Source organism: Cololabis saira, chromosome 13 (genome assembly GCF_033807715.1).
Source record: "Cololabis saira isolate AMF1-May2022 chromosome 13, fColSai1.1, whole genome shotgun sequence".
NCBI classification, from domain to species: domain Eukaryota; kingdom Metazoa; phylum Chordata; class Actinopteri; order Beloniformes; family Belonidae; genus Cololabis; species Cololabis saira.
The window spans coordinates 22287613-22305231 of NC_084599.1; the positions used below are offsets into that span (position 1 = coordinate 22287613).

Sequence of the window (17619 nt, forward strand, 5' to 3'; positions counted from 1 at the left end):
GTATGTATGTATGTATGTATGTATGTATGTATGTATGTATGTATATATATATATATATATATATATATATATATGTATATATATATATATATGTATATATACCCTCCTCTCTCAGTGCTGCTGCTGGTCCCCGGGCGGCCTAAGCCGCTCCGGATCCAGCCTCCCCGGCTCCGCGCCGTGTCTTGGCTCCGCCCACGTGCGGCCCAGCTGAGGTGACTGGCAGGACTTGTTTACTGGAGACTATAGACACCGAGAGGGACGTGAGGGACGATCACCGCTACACGGGAGTACAAGTTTACACACTTGACCCGGCTAAACAAGCCCCTTCCTCTTTTTAATCATCATCCTCGTTTACCTCATCTCGCTTTGACTCTACCAGAGACGGGATTCTCACTTTGCTCGTGTTTTCAGTGGTTTATTTTCCAACTCTATCCTCGTTTGTTTTGGAGCAGCCAGCTAGCTAGCCGTGATCCCCAGCTAGCGCCGATCAGCGTGGTGGACACTTTTCCCACTTCACGGCGGCGTGTGCCGGACAAACTGCAGGCGCTGGTGTTACCTCCTCCTCCCTCCTCGACGGTTTCTGTAAAAAAAAAAACAAGTAACGGTTTTTAAAAACCCTGATATCGTCGCATTCTTTTTGGTTTCTTCCTCTCGTCTGGTCCCCCTTTTTTCTTTTTTTAAATGGGTGTTCACTTGCGGCGTGGTGGTCAGCGGGGGTGAGGGAGTTCAGAGGAAGGTCGTGCTGCTGGGGAAAGCTGAAAGCTGCACGGGGTTTGTTTTTTCTCCTCCTGTCGTGGAGTTTCCTGGGATGTACTCCTCTGTCGGGTTAAAAAGAGGCGAGCTTGTGAGGAGACAGCAGGCAGCAGGAGTGACACAAAGACCCTAGGACTTCACAGGGAGTCAACTCCAACAAAACCATATCTGGAACTTCAACAGTCTGCAAGAGGACGAGAGGAAAACACTGTTTTTGGGTTTTGTTTTGTTTTTACTTGTGCAAAAACGAAACGCATATCCACGTTTTTTTTCTGTGGATCTTTTGGAAATGAGCCCAGTGGACCCCTGAACGAAACCCCCCAAATAGCCTTCTGCCTGTGGGATATTGAGAACTGTTTTTCTCTCTTTTTAAGCTGAACACCAAAATGAAACGGATGAACTGTCGCATCCACTTATGGAAAATGAAGATTTTTACACGCACGTGTGTCGCCAGAACCCAAGATCACGTCATTTAGTGGCCTGATTTTTTTTATGATCATCTTTATTATTTTTTTTTTTTCTATAATTATATTTTTTTCCATCACAAACTTGGCTGAGGAGATAGCCACAAATTGATGACCCCAGTCCCTCCTGGTTTACGGGGACGGCATTAAATCACCTGGCTTTGATAGGACCTCTTAGACTTTATTTGGTGCATTTTTTTTGTATTGACTGAATGAAGATTCCCTCCCTGAGATAGGAGTCTTTCAGACACCTGAAGAGAGGAGGTAACTGCAGAGAAAATGAAGTGGTTGACGCCAAAGCTGCGAGCACAAATGGTGCTTTTTATCATCTGCACCTGCATCATATGCCAATGTGGACTAATAAACGGAGAAAGTAAGTATTATTTTATTGTTATGATTATTTTTCCAGCAGTTATTTCGGTGTAATTGCACTTTAACTAAAAATAACGCCATGTAACCTATACGAATGATGTATTTTTTTTTTCGTTTAAGTTTTTAAATTATTATTTAATGTTAATTGAAATATGTGTGAGGTGAGGTTATGACTTGCGGGATAAAAGTGGGATAAAACGTCACTTTGTCACCAAAAAAATATTAAAAACATATATCGACTGTACTTTTTTATTTATTTTTTGTAGTTGTACTTTAAAATATTTTGCTGTAAAAAAAACAACACATTAAATAAAAAAAAAACGGTTAATTATTGCATCTCTTGTCACGAGACTCGCCTACATTTTCGCGCATGCTCAGAACTAATTGTGAGATCTTAATTTCAGCTGTTGCTGCCGCGCTAATAATTGCTGTTTCCTCCGTAAAGTGGCGGGGGCGTCCCCGCCCTCCCGACACCGCCTCACTCACGCACATGATGGCGGCCTGTGCTCGACGCCAGGCCAGTCCCAGGGCCAGATTAGTGGCGGTATACTGGCCGAGGGTGGTCTGCTGCAGCGAGCCCAAACTGGGAGCAGCGGGATCGGCCCTGTGAGCGCAGCCAGGCCGCTCGTGGCTGCGCTTAAGCCTGAATTATGGTGCTGCGTTAAATCGACGCAGAGCCTACGGCGTAGGTTACGCGGCGACGTGTTCCCTACGCCGTAGGCTCTGCGTTGGTGTAACGCAGAACCATAAATCAGCCTTCACTCACTCACTCACTCACTCACTCACGCAGCGATGTAAACAAATCAGCCGCCAAGGCTGAGTAGTCCCTTCAAAGGCTGTGGAGAGGGTGGCTATAGATCACGATCACAAGCAAAGGCATCTTCATGCCCCCTCTTCTTCTTTTTTTTTAAATTTTCTTCATGACTTAGTTTAGTTACACAAGTTTTGATTTTAGGAGGGTGTTTGTTTGCCTGCGTTTCCTTGCGTAATATGTCCATATATCATAAGATAGACGTTTTAGATTGACATGTTAAAGTCGAGAGACTGGTCGAAGCTTTTAACAACAATACTAGTTGTATATTCAAAGTTTCCTCCTTTTATCTTACTTTTTTTTAAAACATTGGACACAGGTAAAGGGATAATTGATAATGGGATATGAGAAGTGGGATCCTGAGAAATACTGTCCTCCTTGCTTGAAATGGATGATTAAGTTGTAAGAAATGAGAAGTGTGGTGTTGTTTTTTTTTTTTTTTAAACACCTTAAAATAATGCTTGTGTTTGATGTAAAAACATTTTGTTCAAAGTAAATGTCTATACTTATTCTGAAGCCAATTAATTCTGAATTCATTTGTCTGTTCATGGTTTAACCTTTGGCCTACATGTCTCCTTGTAGGATTTGTTTTTAGTGCTGTTATTGAAGTGTTGCACAAGTCTTGCGTACAGTTTCAGTGTGGGAGCTCATTGCGACGCAAGTGAGCAGGTAGACTAGTTTGAAATGACCTTCTTTGACACATCACCTTAGAGAAATCTCTTCTGGCATATTGTTCTCTCTTATTTACGATTTTGGTAGTTTAGTAATTCTTATAAGTGGCTCCCAGTGGCCAGGTTCAGTGGAAATGAGCTGGCTACTTCACGTGGGTTATGTATTCAGACACAACAGAGGCCCCTAAAGGGGGTGTTTGTGTGAGCTGCTGCTACCTTTCCTTTCTTTGCTTTTCCCCCCTTTCTTTTTTTACCACTATGTCACTTAGGGATTGAGGTGCATGTCAGTGGCTGCTCATGAGTACTCTGGGAAGTGACCAAATTTGGAACTTGTGCAGCGTTTGGAGAAAGAGCGAGGGGGCAGGGAAACAACCAAAATACTTAGAATACTTCATTCTGAATCCACATGCAGCCAGATGACTCTGTCTTAGCAAAGGGAAAAGGGGAAGCAATATTGATTGGCTGTAATCTGCAAACTGCAATTCAGAAAAGACAATTAAGCAGCCTTTACAAGCTGTTTATTTGTTAGGACAGTTATCTTAGTCTAGTAATCGAGAAGTAGTTCTCTGAAGCCTTTCTGCTGATCTCACAAATGTTTCACCCTGATGGCAGAGTCAAATATCTAGAGCGGTGTCATTTATTCTGGAGGAGTGGTCAAATAGGTGCTCTGGCACCTTTTCTGCTGGAAGAACATGTGGAGTTCTAAAATCACGACGAGGAGGGCTACCCTCCATTTGTGCGAGCATTTGTCTGTAGCCCATTTGGATTCTCAGGCACTCTTCACTGAAGTGCACATTGGTATTTTCCGACAATGCTGTGCATGTTGTGGAATGTCTTTGAAGTGGCCCACCATGTAGGTGTGTGTGTGTGTGTCTGCGCATGTGCACCTCGGCCACTGTGCTGTCTGCAGGATCTCCTCTCTCTGCTCCTGACCAGCCCACCTCTGGGGAATGTAATGTTTTGTGTGGATTTGTGTGTACAGGGAAGGTGTTTATGCGTGAGAATAATGTAGCACGAAAGAGGGGGCTTTCGTTTAGCACTAGATGTTGTCCCCTGCATGGCCTCTTGGAGCACACACCCAATTCATCAAACGGGCAAGTTGTGCTGTGAGATGTCCTGATACATGATGACAGTGAACGAGGTGACACATGACACAATGAGGAGCAGGGGTCTGCGTCATGTGCTGCATTCCCCTGAAAGGAAGTTACCGTACACATGAAATAGGTGAACAGAGATAAAAGTGTGAAATTATTGCAGATATTAACAAGTGAGATTTTAATAGATCACATCATAGTTCTTCCTCTATTTGAAATTTACATACACATTTTCATCAGGCTGTAATAACTGAACTGCCCCCTCCCACAAACAAACACATCGTTTATCACTTATACTCTAATTTTTATGTACTTTTCTACATATTTATACCATTCTGCATTTATTGTTTCATTTTTTTCCACACATTGACTACTGCCAGAACACAGCACTTGTCTAAATACTGTATTCACACAGTCCTGTGTTGTTACTGCTGCGATTGTCGGCTGCGCTGCGTGCTGTCCTGTCCTGCTCTGTTGAAATGCACTGCTACTTTGTGCTGCTCTGTTTGCTATCATGTCGCTGAACTTGCTTTATTTCAGCATTTATTATTACTTTCTCCTTGCTCTTGACTGGGATTTTGAGATTATGTGAGTGATTTTTGTTATCCACCATCCTCTTGGGACTTTGCAGGTACTGAACATTATATTTGTAATATGACGTGTTCTTCTGTATTTGGCTGTCAGCTGCTTTTTATTTCAGTCACTCAGGGAAATTATGAATGCCTTCGACCTCTCCTCAGGCATATTGTTATTTGGGGGGGGGCATAATTAGTATTGCATTTAACAAGGAAAAGAAAACATCGTCATTCAGTATAGTGAACTCTCATCAAGGGTAAACATCTTTCGTACGATTGCTGCTCATGAACCCCGTGATTGCAGTAGTCGGTTCTACAGTACTAAATAGACTAAACAATAATTCACAACTTCCACAAAGCAGCCTTGCCCCTGATTGTAAATTGTCATTGTATATTGGGTAGTGCCGTGTTCAAAGAGGCAGCAAACAATGGAGGTCGTGACCTTAGGCTGCATCAGCTCTGTACTGCATTCTGCATGTTGGCCAGGAAGACAGTTTTGTGCTGCTTAAGTTAATTAATTGTTGAAGTCCCTTTCCTAAGAGCATCCTCCTCTGGTGTTTAGTTTCTAAGTATCCCTTTCAGCTTCTACAAACTTTCTTTCTTTAAAAAATTTTAAATTAAATGTCCTTGCACTTGTGAGTATGTGAAGACCTGTCTTTATTGTTATCTAGTTGAAGTGATGCAGTTTAGCCGATGGCAATATCTGGATTAGAATCATTGCATTACCCTATTAGAGCAATCAAAATTCCCTCTCTATTTGCCCGTTTTCTAAATGTTTGTACTGGTACTTTTTAACCTTATTTTTCCACTATTTTATTCTAATTGAAAATGTTTAACAACACCACCTTTTAAACTTGGTGTAGTCACATTTCCATTACACTTTTGCATGGAAAAAAATATTTCTCTGAATTTGCAATAAAGGTAGCGCTGCAAGGGGTAAGTGTTTCCATTGAACTGTTTGTTTGTTTTTTCAAACAAGCGTAATTCTTGTAGCTCTCATTATCTCATCCTGAAATACTTTTCTTCAGAACAACAAAAAAGAAAGAATCTCAACATTGAAGAAGATGGACGAAACCATCTTAAGTTTTTGACAAATTATTGTGATTGCTGCTACCGCTGTAGAGAAAATAGTCAGATGATGAAGGCAGCAGATGATCATTCAGGGGCAAAGCCCTTATATAATGCATTGTGACTAAGTAATGTTAAAGCACAACTGCATCATATGAATGAGGCCCAAAACAGCTGGAAACCAGATTTTGATTACTTTAGATTGACCGGCTACGTCACATCCAGCACTGCATTTCCATTACACTTTTACAATGTATTGGATTATCGTATCGCCTGGCAAACCACCTCTTGGAAGCGTAAAAAGGGTTTTGTGATATTTTGTAGTTTTTTTTTCAAATTTAGAATCGTGTCCAATACAGGATTTCATTTTAGATTTATTGGTTTTCTGCTCAAATCTAGGAGTAATGGAAACGTGACCAGTGTAGTACTGCTGCAGTACCTTCATTGTTTTAAGGCAACTGACAAAAGAGAGCCTCAGGATTTAGAAGTAATTTGTTACATTTGCACTAAAGGGGTGCTTATACTCCTTAAAAAAAACAACCTTAAACTTAAAAAAAAATTAATAATTTCCACCACTACATGCAGCAGCTGCATGCACCAGTTCATGTGTGGAAAAAGTTACTCAAGTGCTGTCAGGGTATTTTCTTTCAACTGTTTCTCAAACAAGAAGCCCTAAAGCCAATATGTCAAAACTCCAAGTACATTTTGTCAACAAATTATTTGATTTATAACAACTTAAAAATACATATGCAACAAAGATGGCGCCCCCAACACGAGCAACACCCGCAACGGAACGCAACGGAACGCAAGATCAATTTTCTCCACCCCAATGTAGTGGGTATCATATGAAACTACAAAAGCTACACTTTCAGATGATACCGAACATAATCTTTTCTGGGCCGACCACTTCGTGCCAATCTCAAAACAAACCGAAAGCCAAAACTCACATTTCACAGTCCGAGATTGCGGGTTCATCACACAATACGTCAGCTAATCCTAAAGATATTCCAACCAAAAGCAGTACATTTTATTTCCTTACCGTTTTGTTGTCATTTTCAGTCCATCCACACCACCTTTGACCATAATTAACGGCTTAATCCTTCAAAGTAGTGAAACTGCTTCATCCGCCACCATTTCATATCCTGCCGGTCGCAGCCATTTTGTTGACTTCTCGTGGCTTTTGGGAATTTACTTAAACTTTGTTGACATTCTACATGTCACGAGCTCGCAAGCAAGATATTACACTTGAACAAGACTTCATCCATCAGGTCTCTACCGTATCGTAAACTCTGGAGTGCGGCAGCCATCTTGGATCAGTGACGCAAAGTTGCACAGTAAATAGAGCGAGATGCACCGAGAGAGCCGCCCAGAGCGCAGTGATTTTTAGATGTATCATCAAAGTATTTTATAATCATATTCCCTTCAAAAGGGTAAAAAACACATTTGGCACAGTATAGGTATCCAACTGCCCAAATATGGCGCTTTTCCACTAGTACCTACTCAGCGCAACTCGACTCGCTACGCCCCGGTTTTGCGCTTTTCCACTGGGGGTCGAGGCGGGTGGAGGCGTGCCGAGTAGATACTTTTTCTGTATCTATTCTGCCCAGGTTCTAAGCGTGCTGAGTCGGCCTGCATCTGACGTCATCACAATACAGGCCACTGATTGGTCGGGGGGGCGGGGCCATCAGATGTTTGAGTCAGGAGGCGGAAATCAGCAGAAGAGAGACTCGGGGCTTCTTAATTTTATTCGACAGGCAATGGGACCGCAAAAGTCTGTTTTGTGATCCAACTCTGAGCTGCAGATGTTCATAAACCTGGTGGCTGAGGAGAGAATTAAAAAGGGATCTAGACGGGCGATAAGGAACGACCAGATCCACGAGGCGCTCAGTCACATCATAGCTGCTCGTGGCTCCAGCTGATTTTTCAGCATCGCCGAGACAAAAAAAAAAAAAAAGCGTCGCCGCTTGAAGCTTCTTTCACTCATTTTTTTAACTTGATATCGAACATAAGCCACAGACCCAGCAGCACATATATCATCTCCTCCAGGTTCTACATCTTTAGTGTTGTCTTCTCCAGTTAGATCACACAATCAAATACGTCACAGCAGCTTCGCTCCAATCCCGCCTACTTCTCATCTGGGTGTCTAAAAACAAACGAGGGCAAGGCAAGTGGAGGCGAGACGAGGCGTGGCGAGCCGAGTCACGTTGAGTAGGCACTAGTATAAAAGCGCCAATAGATAGTCCGCCTGGTACTATCCACACTAAAACCTTTATAAAATCTATGGGCTTTAAGCTATTCTCATGTAACTTGGTACAGTTGTAGTCAAGGAGTTGCTGAATCCATGCAGTGGTGTCTCTATAATTATAAGCATTGCTATCATGGTGTTTTCCACTGTGCAAACTAAGAAAAAATTAGATGAGAATAAAATTGTATTTATTTTTTTCTTTGGTTTATCCTCCTTATAATTGTTGAGATATTGTTGATTTAATTTGGATAGGCCTGTTCAGGTGAAATTCACCTCCAAAATCCCTAGGGGTGAACAGGTTAATTTTTGAAAGTTAGACTCTGTTGGAAAGAATTATACATGTTGAACTTTTCATCTGAAGTTGTTGGTCTCAAATCCTTAAAATCCAAGGAGAAAGTAGTATTATTAAAGTATAATTTGGCCTATATTCTAGCATAAAAATGAATAGAAAAATACCATCATGCCATTAACTGCAATAATCTGTGGTAACAAATTTCACGGTTGTATGTGGCATTTTAAAGGCAGTTTTAACATGTTTGATTCCCACAATCAACCGGCAGATAGATTTCTGTTGCATGTTTGGTTTCATCTGCGTTCATCAAACGCTGAAGTACAGTGAGGAGGGGGTCGGCCCTGTAAGAGGTTCCTGTCTGGTGGGCTTACCCGGAACTCCTGCAAGTGGAAATGTGCCTTTTGGTGGGTAAGAGACTGTTACTGTTGGTGCTTTTGCTACATGATGTGGAAACTATCACCTCAGTCTAAAGGTGAAGAAGTCAAAGGGGAGGATTGTGTATTATAGAAGTGGGAATAAGTTTAACACTATTTTCATTCTGGGATAGACGGTAGAAGTAGAAGACCAACCGCTGCGGGGTTTCCAGCTACACTGCAGACTGAACACGAGAACAAACGACAAACAAATGACAATTAAATTTCTTTATAGGATCAAAAGTGACGGAATTTCTGCATTTAACGCGCAGATCTAGCATGTCATGTGCCCCTTTTACATTGACCGATGTGGGGTGCCGGGTCGTGGGAGGGGTTTGTTGATCACGTAACTTCAGTACAACCCACCAGGGAAGTTTTTTATTAATTTATTATTTAATAAAATAAGGAAAAAGCTGATGAGAGTAATAACAGCAGCAGGACGTCACAGGCAAAATCTGAGACGAGGACACCATAAACTGGCGTTTGTCAGGAACCACAAAGGATGGTCAATTGTTTGAAAAGCGGCCACAAAAATGACAAACCGGGGGTTTGCAAAAAGCAAAACCCGGCCAAAAAAACGCTCATTCTGAGGTTTATTCATCCTTGTTTTGAAGATTACACCTGTCTGACGCCATATACAGTATTACCCTGCGGATGTAGGGACAATACGTCATTCTACACGCCCACACGGGTTACTTTTGTTTCACAGAAAACGCCTCCCGATTCGCCTTCCCTCAACTCGCCTTCAGGACGAGTTGACGAATAACACGCCCTGCGTTTACTTTGCCAACGTGCGTTTAAAACACGCGTTCATCATCCAGCGATATTAGCGGGATCCAATCTAAAAACACCTACTGAGTCCAAATTGAGTTTTTCCAACCCAGCACACCATCCTGTGTCAGCCTGACTGTGTGTCAGCTGTGTGATAGGCACGATACATTTTTTTCTTTTATATCTTTAATCCCTAGCTTTCCTAATGCCCTGTTCCTGCTTCTATTCCTCGATAGGCTGCGACTGTTTATGTAAACCTCTGCTCACTGCACAGAAATTTGTTCTAGTGGGGAGGGGAAGAATGGGGTGTGGGGATCACGCACACACACATGCACTGAGAAACACTGAGTGTCATTACGCCATGCTGAAACAATCTTATTTGATACTCAGTTGCTGTTTGGATCTTGTTTATTTTAACCATCGGTGACTTCACACTGTAAAATTCAAGTTAAGCCTGGCTTTTAATTCAGGGATCAGCGAGAGTATCTTTTTAGGATTTTGTTGATGGGACCAGGAAGGGATCAGGAAGTGGTAAAAGCAGTGTCCTTCTCTTCGATTCCATATCATATTTTATTATACAGTGTATATTTGTGGTTTATAATGAACGGGTGGGGAAAAGAGGAAGCTCATCATGACTGATGTATGATTTATTTATTTTATTTTATTTTATTTTATTTACTTATTTATTTATTTTTCTTTTTGTCTCGACATGAATGCTTTTAATAGTAACAAGTCTGTTGACATCAAAATGGATATTTAAACAGCGGTGTCAGATACGTCAAAATTTTGGGTTGGTCTTTTTACTGCCCCTCCGTGCGTCCGTGCGTGTGTTTCTACCAAATTAAAATATGAACAAAACATCCTTTTCAGCATATCAAGGCTGTTTAAAAGATGCAGAGTGTGTGGTTGATAAATTATGGTGTGTATTATATTGTATTGTATTGCAAGTCGTGAGTATATATACTGCTATCTGAACTTTAAAGCTTTGTAAGATAAGTATTTAAATATACTTTTGTATTTGAATATAATAATTGAACTTTGGAAGTGTATAAGCTTAACCATGATGACTTCTTCTCATGAATGAATACAGCTTGAATTTTTACCAATCAAAACAGCTCATTAGTCCGGTGTTTAGTGTTATTAATATGCTGAGTTTCTTCCGAATAAGGCTGTTGATTGTTGCTGTTTCTATGTCAGTTTAAAAAAATGCATTTGTTGCTTTACCACCTGTATGTGCAGTTGTGCACATATAAAGCACAAAGAACTTTAAAAAAAAAACCAGGACTACATACTTTGTATGTGGAGGGGGTCTAATCTAAAAACGCATAAGTAACAAAGCAAAGAAAGCACATCTTCTGTGAGTTTGAGCTAATAAATGTTTAGCGTCAGTCATTTTTACTGACATTGCAACAATGTAGGTTTCTACCAGAGTTGAAAAAGATGAAAAAATGGTAGTAGCAAGTGAGAAGAACAACAGTGCTTACCGAGTGTACCAATCACGTTTGTTATGGTTCGTGTCGACCTGGTACAAGGTAACAGTTGTGAGAGAGATACACAGCTTTGCTTACAGCGTAGGGTTCCCCTTTACGATACTGATACACCATTGATTCGACTTTGAAGCAGGCTTATGTTCCCAAGTGACAACGGTGCCTCAAAAATGTGTTGATCAGCAACACTTCCTGTGTCCCATATCCCCTGAGACGGATAACAGAAAAGCTGCTAATATAGCAATACGGGGGTTTATCTAAATGTGCCCAAAATGCAAACGTGGATACAGCTAGTTTTTTACAGAACTAGTAGCCCTCAAGGGTATAAATGTTAGTCATTTAAAGAATATGGAGTCTAAGATTGTTGTGACAGAGTAATGCTCCATTAATAACAATGTGTGACTGACACAAATGAGCACCACGATACTTCATAGCAATGAGCTGGCTGCTCATGTCGAGAACATTTTTCCTCAAGAAATACGTGACACATGACAGGATGCGATCAACTATGATAAAACAGTTAAAAGAGTTTTCTACAGAAATTAATAAATGTAGAAATGAAAATGCATGACATCGGGGATCATCGCTTCAGTAGCAGTGGGGGAGAGTGTTGCGTGGCACGTGGAGCCGCCGACCCACAGGACTTGGATATGGAGTCCGGATTGTAAGTGACAGCAGCAACCAGCTTCTGGCTGATAATAAAGAAGAGCCTCTAAAGTATCCTGTTAAGTATGAATGAGTCTGAATGTTGGCTAGCAGTGTGTTAATGTACACAAAGCTCTGTCAGATACAGTCACACTTTCTCTCCCTTGCTGTGCAAACTGACAAAGAAGCTATAGTAGTGAGGATTCAAATTATATTCTCCTTTTGAAAGATAAAGCAGTTTTGCTTCACAGGAACGTCTACTCTCCATGCTGCGTCCACTCCTCACGAGTCATTTCTCTAGTCTGCTCCTCCCTCTTCGTACTGCGGCTCCCTCTTCCTGTATCCAACCCTCTCTCTCCCTCCCTGCAGGGGCTTATACGTTCAGGGGTAAGAGGGTTCACTGTCATCCAATGATTTGTTTTTCTTTTACACTTCAGATGCACACAGCCTGCAGACTTGTCTTCCACACACACACACACACACACGCACACACACACAAACCTGCTAATCTGGCTATGCAGTGTGGGAAAGCCTCCTCTTTCAAACCTCTGAAATGTGTGACCACTATTCGTTGAGCATTTAGTCCTTTCTCCTCCCGGTTTCTGTTTTCTTTCTTATTAAGCATACTTGCTACAGCGTGGACATAAGTGATGTTAAATATCTCCACCTGCACATGGCGAACAACGGCACCCAGTCACATGAACATCTCTGATTATGTGTTTGCTCATTATCTTTTTCTTTGTGTGTCGTGTCTTTGTAATGAACATTCATGCTTGTATGGGTGATGTGTCCAATGGCTGTGTGTGTGTAGGGTGGGGTGTATTCATCGGGAGTTTTTGGCCTGATGAACTAGTCTGAGACATGTTACTATGGTGACAGCCCTGGCTGCACTGGCAGTAAGTCGTCGTCGTCCGCCCCCCCCCCCCCCCCCCCCCCCCCCCATTTACAGATATTTCAAGTCTCATTGCATTCCCTTATTTATGCAGTTTATTATAACAAAACATTAACAATGTTCCTTCTTTTAATTTCAGGTTGTATGTTGATGTGTAAACAAAAACAATGTTAGGAATTGCCAGACTCTGGGTTTGTGTTTCTCAATAATCTGTTCACAACAACATTGCTCATCATTTTTCCACGAGTGTTTTACCAACCAGATGGATTTAGCTTGAGACTGCAGTGTTTCTCAACTCCAGCAGAACAGCGTCATTATATTTGGCATAATACTTATAGAATAGCACACAAGAATACTCCACTGCATCCTCATCAGTGTAACAGCAGTACGAGATGGAAACCACCCACGTCTACAGCAGAGGTCTACCTAGCACTTCATTTTCATTTCATTATCCGTCCACTGTGGTGACCAGTCAACTTCTGCATGACTTCACTAAATGTGGTCCCGAGAAATTTCGGCGTTGTCTTTGACAAAGAAATGTCATCAGACCACTCCAGGCAGCGGACCAGGACCTCGTTCTACCAGTCGAGGAATATTTCCAAACTGAGACCAGTTGTTTCTAAAGATGATCTTGAGTTAATCATTCACACATTTGTGTCATGTGTAGACTACTGCAACAGTTTATTTTCTTGCCTTAATAAAAATGAACTGTCTCGTCCAAAGTTCTGCAGTAGAAGGGCTCTCATCACACCAATCCTAGAAACCTTCAGTGGCTCCCCGTCCCTTTTCATTTTAACTTAAAAATCCTGCTGCTGAAATCTAGAGCTCTGCATGGTCACGCTCCCTCCTATATTAGGGGCCTATTATGCACCAACACTCCATCTCAGAGGCTCAGGTGATTGGACCAAAACTTGCTTACGGTACCTCGTACCCGTTTGAAGACGCACGGAAATGGCTCCTCCCAGCCGTCGCGCTGAGGCTCTGGAATGATCCCGCCGTCTCTACGTTCGCTGTACTCCTTTGACGCTTTTAAAACTTACTTAAAACCCACCTGTTTTTCCGAGCTTTTAAACATCAGTAGTGAGAGGGTTCTTTTATGACCATCATGTTGATTTTATGTACATTTTTATTCCACGAGGTTTTATTGTATCTTCTCGTTTTTATAGTATTTTCCATGTATTGTATTTATTCTTTTGTGACATTTCCCTATCTATGAAAGGTGTCATAGAAATAAACTTTACTTACTTACTTAAAAAAAAAAAAAAGAACATTTAACTTAAGAAATTAAGTGTACTTTTACAAAATGGCAACCAGGAATTCTGATTTTGAAACCCATCAGCAAAGACGGTTTTGAGCTACTGATCTGAGTTAGAGGTTTTACACGAGGCGAAGCAAAGTGCTCAATAGCACTCTGTATTACTGAGCATGGAAGTAACATGAAAGTTGTTAGGGGCTCCAACTCGGGATGAATTGATGTCCAAGTATTGTCAAGAGACATGTAGCCGTGGCGCCTGCGATCGCTGTATGTGCCCACATCAAGCGTTCCTAATCCCATTAAATTTAAAAGGGTTCCATATCGAATTATTCCTTGTTGTTAAATGACAACATAATGAATGGATGTCATTTTACAATACCACTGTGGCCACAGAGCTTCCACTCCAGGGACCCGTCTGTCGGCTACGGCAGTGAGTGATTTGTTGGCCAGGGGCCTTTTCATGTTAATGATGTCAGCAGTCCTAACAAGTTCTACCTGGGCAGTTTACGGATATGATGCAGAAAACCCAGTGGAAGAGGACGGCAATCAAAGGTCATGGGAATGTGGGAAGGGTGTTTCTGGAAAAGTAAGTGGCATTGGAAAGGATACCTGCTTATAATCAAAACATCAAGTCTTTTGGTTCACTGCACACCCTGCTGCTTCATGTGAGAGGATGTCATGTACACCTGAAATCAGATATATTTAGATTCATAACATGTTTGTGACTTGGGAAATGGAGGGAGACACTGACGTTTTGGGTATGAGCCTCAGCAGTGGAGAAGGTAAGGGAGGACTGGAAAGAGTTTGTGTGTGTACACAACTGTGTGTGTGCATGTCAGGTTTTCCTGCAGCAGCCAGTGAGAGCTGGGCGTCCAACGGTGTAGACAGACGGATCATTAAACTGAGCTTATTCCTCAACTCTCCATCACCTCAACTTTTATCATTGTTTCATTATTATTATTATTATTTAATTTTAATCTCTTACATCTCGTTATGGTGTTTAATGCTCCCAATCTGACCCACACACAAACGTGGACACGTGAATACTGTATGCACACAAATGAGCAGTTTGCACTGGAAGTATTTTATTTTCTCCTCTGATTACATTTTTCTTAGCTTGTAAATGTAAGATTTAGCTGCATCTCAGAGTTGGCAGTGTTGAAAGGAAGGGAAAACATGAGCCACCACCTGATCAACTATTACATCACAGTTACAAGACCTATTCTCTTACATTTCTGCAGAAATACTCCATAGTCATGTAGGGTAAGTTCTTAATGCTGTGTTGTGAAGTAAAGGACTTGGGAGGAAAGGTATGATTGGAGACTCCTCAAACAAAAAGTAGTAAGCAGCAAAACAGAAACATTTTGAGAGGGAAAAGGAGTCAGGAAGTGGATTACGCAGATTTGGCCGAGCTTCTCCAGCCCCATGTGTAGCTGCAGCCTGTGGGTGGGAGAGTTGGTTGAGGCAGGTACATGGTGCTGCCATGTACCTGCAGGTCAAGTAAGGGTAAGGGAGTCCAGGCTCTCAGGCCGAGGCTCACCACACCAAGATGATGCACTGCGCTCCTGTCAGTAATATGTGCAGATAATATGAAATGTCAGATTGACTTTAAAAAAAAAACAACACAGCACAATATTCTGTGCTGTGTGTTTTCTCTTGTGCTTCACATCCTCAGCATAGTCCACATTGCAATGGATTACACACTCGTGTTTCATAGGCCTCTGGTCCAAAATGCTTTGACTATGTACGTAATGCTGTATCCCTCCACCCCCCAAAAATGCTTTTTATCTGTCTGGAGCACCACCTGGTTTAGCTGTTCTGTTAGGCGTGGTGGGAATTTTTCAGATTGTTGTTTTTGGTGTGTGCGTGTGTGTGTGTGTATATGTATATGTATATGTGTATATATATATATATATATATATATATATATATATATATATATATATATATATATATATATATATATATGTATGTATGTATGTATAATTTTTTCTTTTTTTTTTCAACTGACTGGACCTATTTGATTATATGCGCATGTTCAAAATTAATAACACAATAACATAACCATCATGCAAGATTCAAACTACTTACAGATGCATTTTTTTTATTTCAATTTATTTTTGTACGTTTTAAGTTTCTTCCTTTTCAAAAGCCTGCAGTTGTAAGGTCGTGCACTGGCATGCAAGAGAGAAGAGAACAGTCCTCAACATTGCTGGTTGACATAAAGGAGCGTTTGTTTTTTTTTTGTATGTACCGGTAGTGTTCTTATTTGAAACGTAAGGCATGTTTCATTGTCAGACTGTTTGCAAAGTCAATATGTAATGCTCTGCTGGGCTAAGACCTGAGGAACCAGCTTCTAGTGAGGACCCTGTCGCTCTCAAACCACGTGTCGAATAGGAGAGTCCACGTTATTAAGTGTTCTCAAATGATGAAAAATGTTTATTATTATTGATAAGGTTATATTCATAAGAGGAGAGGTTTGGACAAACTTCACTTCTAAAGAATGGAGTAACATGGATAATTCAGATTGCTCGCTTGTTCACTTACCCAGAAAATATCGCATTGTGTTGTCGCTTAAACAAACGTGATGCATCTGCCACACATTTGAAGCCAGGGACACCACAGCGGTGCTGTCAGTGACCATAAATGGCCACAGGTCCAGGCCTCCTTCTCAACTCGAAGAGCCTTTTTCTTGGCACTCATTTGATTTGTTGCTTATTTTTATTTTAATTTTTTTTCAGTTTTTCATTGAATTAAACGTAAAACAGAGCACCTTTTTGTTTCATACCAGGTGAAGAAAAAGAACATAGCAACATGGAAGATGCAATTTATGTAAAGAGTTTGGTAAAAGTCTCTGATATCCCCGAAACCTAAACTATAGTGGGAAAAAAAGGACCAAAGACTTTATAATTGTTAACTGGACTTATTTGTTTGCCCAGAACTGCATGACCTTGAAACTCTGTCCTGGTGTTGTCATTTGTGCTTCTTCCTTGCTCTCTTGTGTAAAGTTTTGTTTTTAACATCTTTAAAAACATTTTTTTTTTTTAAATCCCTTTTTCTTCTCATAACCTTGAACCCAAGATCAGACACATCTTTTTGGACCTGGAATATAGTTAGTCATTTGTTATAAACAAGTGACAATGACAAAGCACCTTTTAATTTCTCCCTCATTTCCTTTTCTCATGTTTATAGAGTGTCTCTTTGTTTCCTCTTGTCCGTACCAATCCTTTCTTTTTCCTCACGTACCTCCCCTTGTGTCTTCTTTACCAGCGCAGTACAGAGAGGAGAATGAGTCAATGTCACCAATGTGATCTGTTTAAGACCTCTATTGGCGAGTCATCTGACAGGACAAGGCCTGCATGTTGCTCTATTCTACCCGCCTCAATCTGCCACTCACTGGCTGTGAGCCACAGCTGTAACGGGACCCAGTGTTGTATATAAATAGGCCGGGCCATCTCTGTTTGCGTTGCTCCTCAATGGGAAGCTGAGGCAATGGAGGAACAGGTGCTCCAACCATACACTCCCTCCCTCCACTCTGCTCTTATCCTTTTTATCTGATATCTTCAAATGTAGAAGTACCCGATTCGCTATTTTGCTACATTTTACTCTCAGTCTCATGCCACTTTCTCATTGTTTTGTCAAATATACAATTTGCTTAATGGCTCTTTCTTATCTTTAAAGCACCTCCTTGTTTCATTTTCCTGCCTCACCAGCTGTTATTCTGGTCTTCAACTCTTTGTTTTGGTGGTTCATGTTGCTACATGTTAATCAAAATTCCTCTCATGCAATCTCTCTGCATCATTTTTCACTG

The 17619-nt window shown here is 41.2% G+C and overlaps 1 protein-coding gene across 1 annotated transcript in view; it reads left to right on the plus strand.

Moving 5' to 3' along the window:
* The first annotated feature begins 257 nt into the window (after positions 1-257).
* Positions 258-17619, plus strand: part of insrb (insulin receptor b) — an 83804-nt gene continuing 66442 nt past the window's right edge. Inside the window, exon 1 of the mRNA XM_061738306.1 lies at positions 258-1590. Coding sequence (XP_061594290.1) covers positions 1497-1590 — 94 coding nt within the window. The 5' untranslated portion in view covers positions 258-1496. The remainder of the gene's footprint in view (positions 1591-17619) is intronic.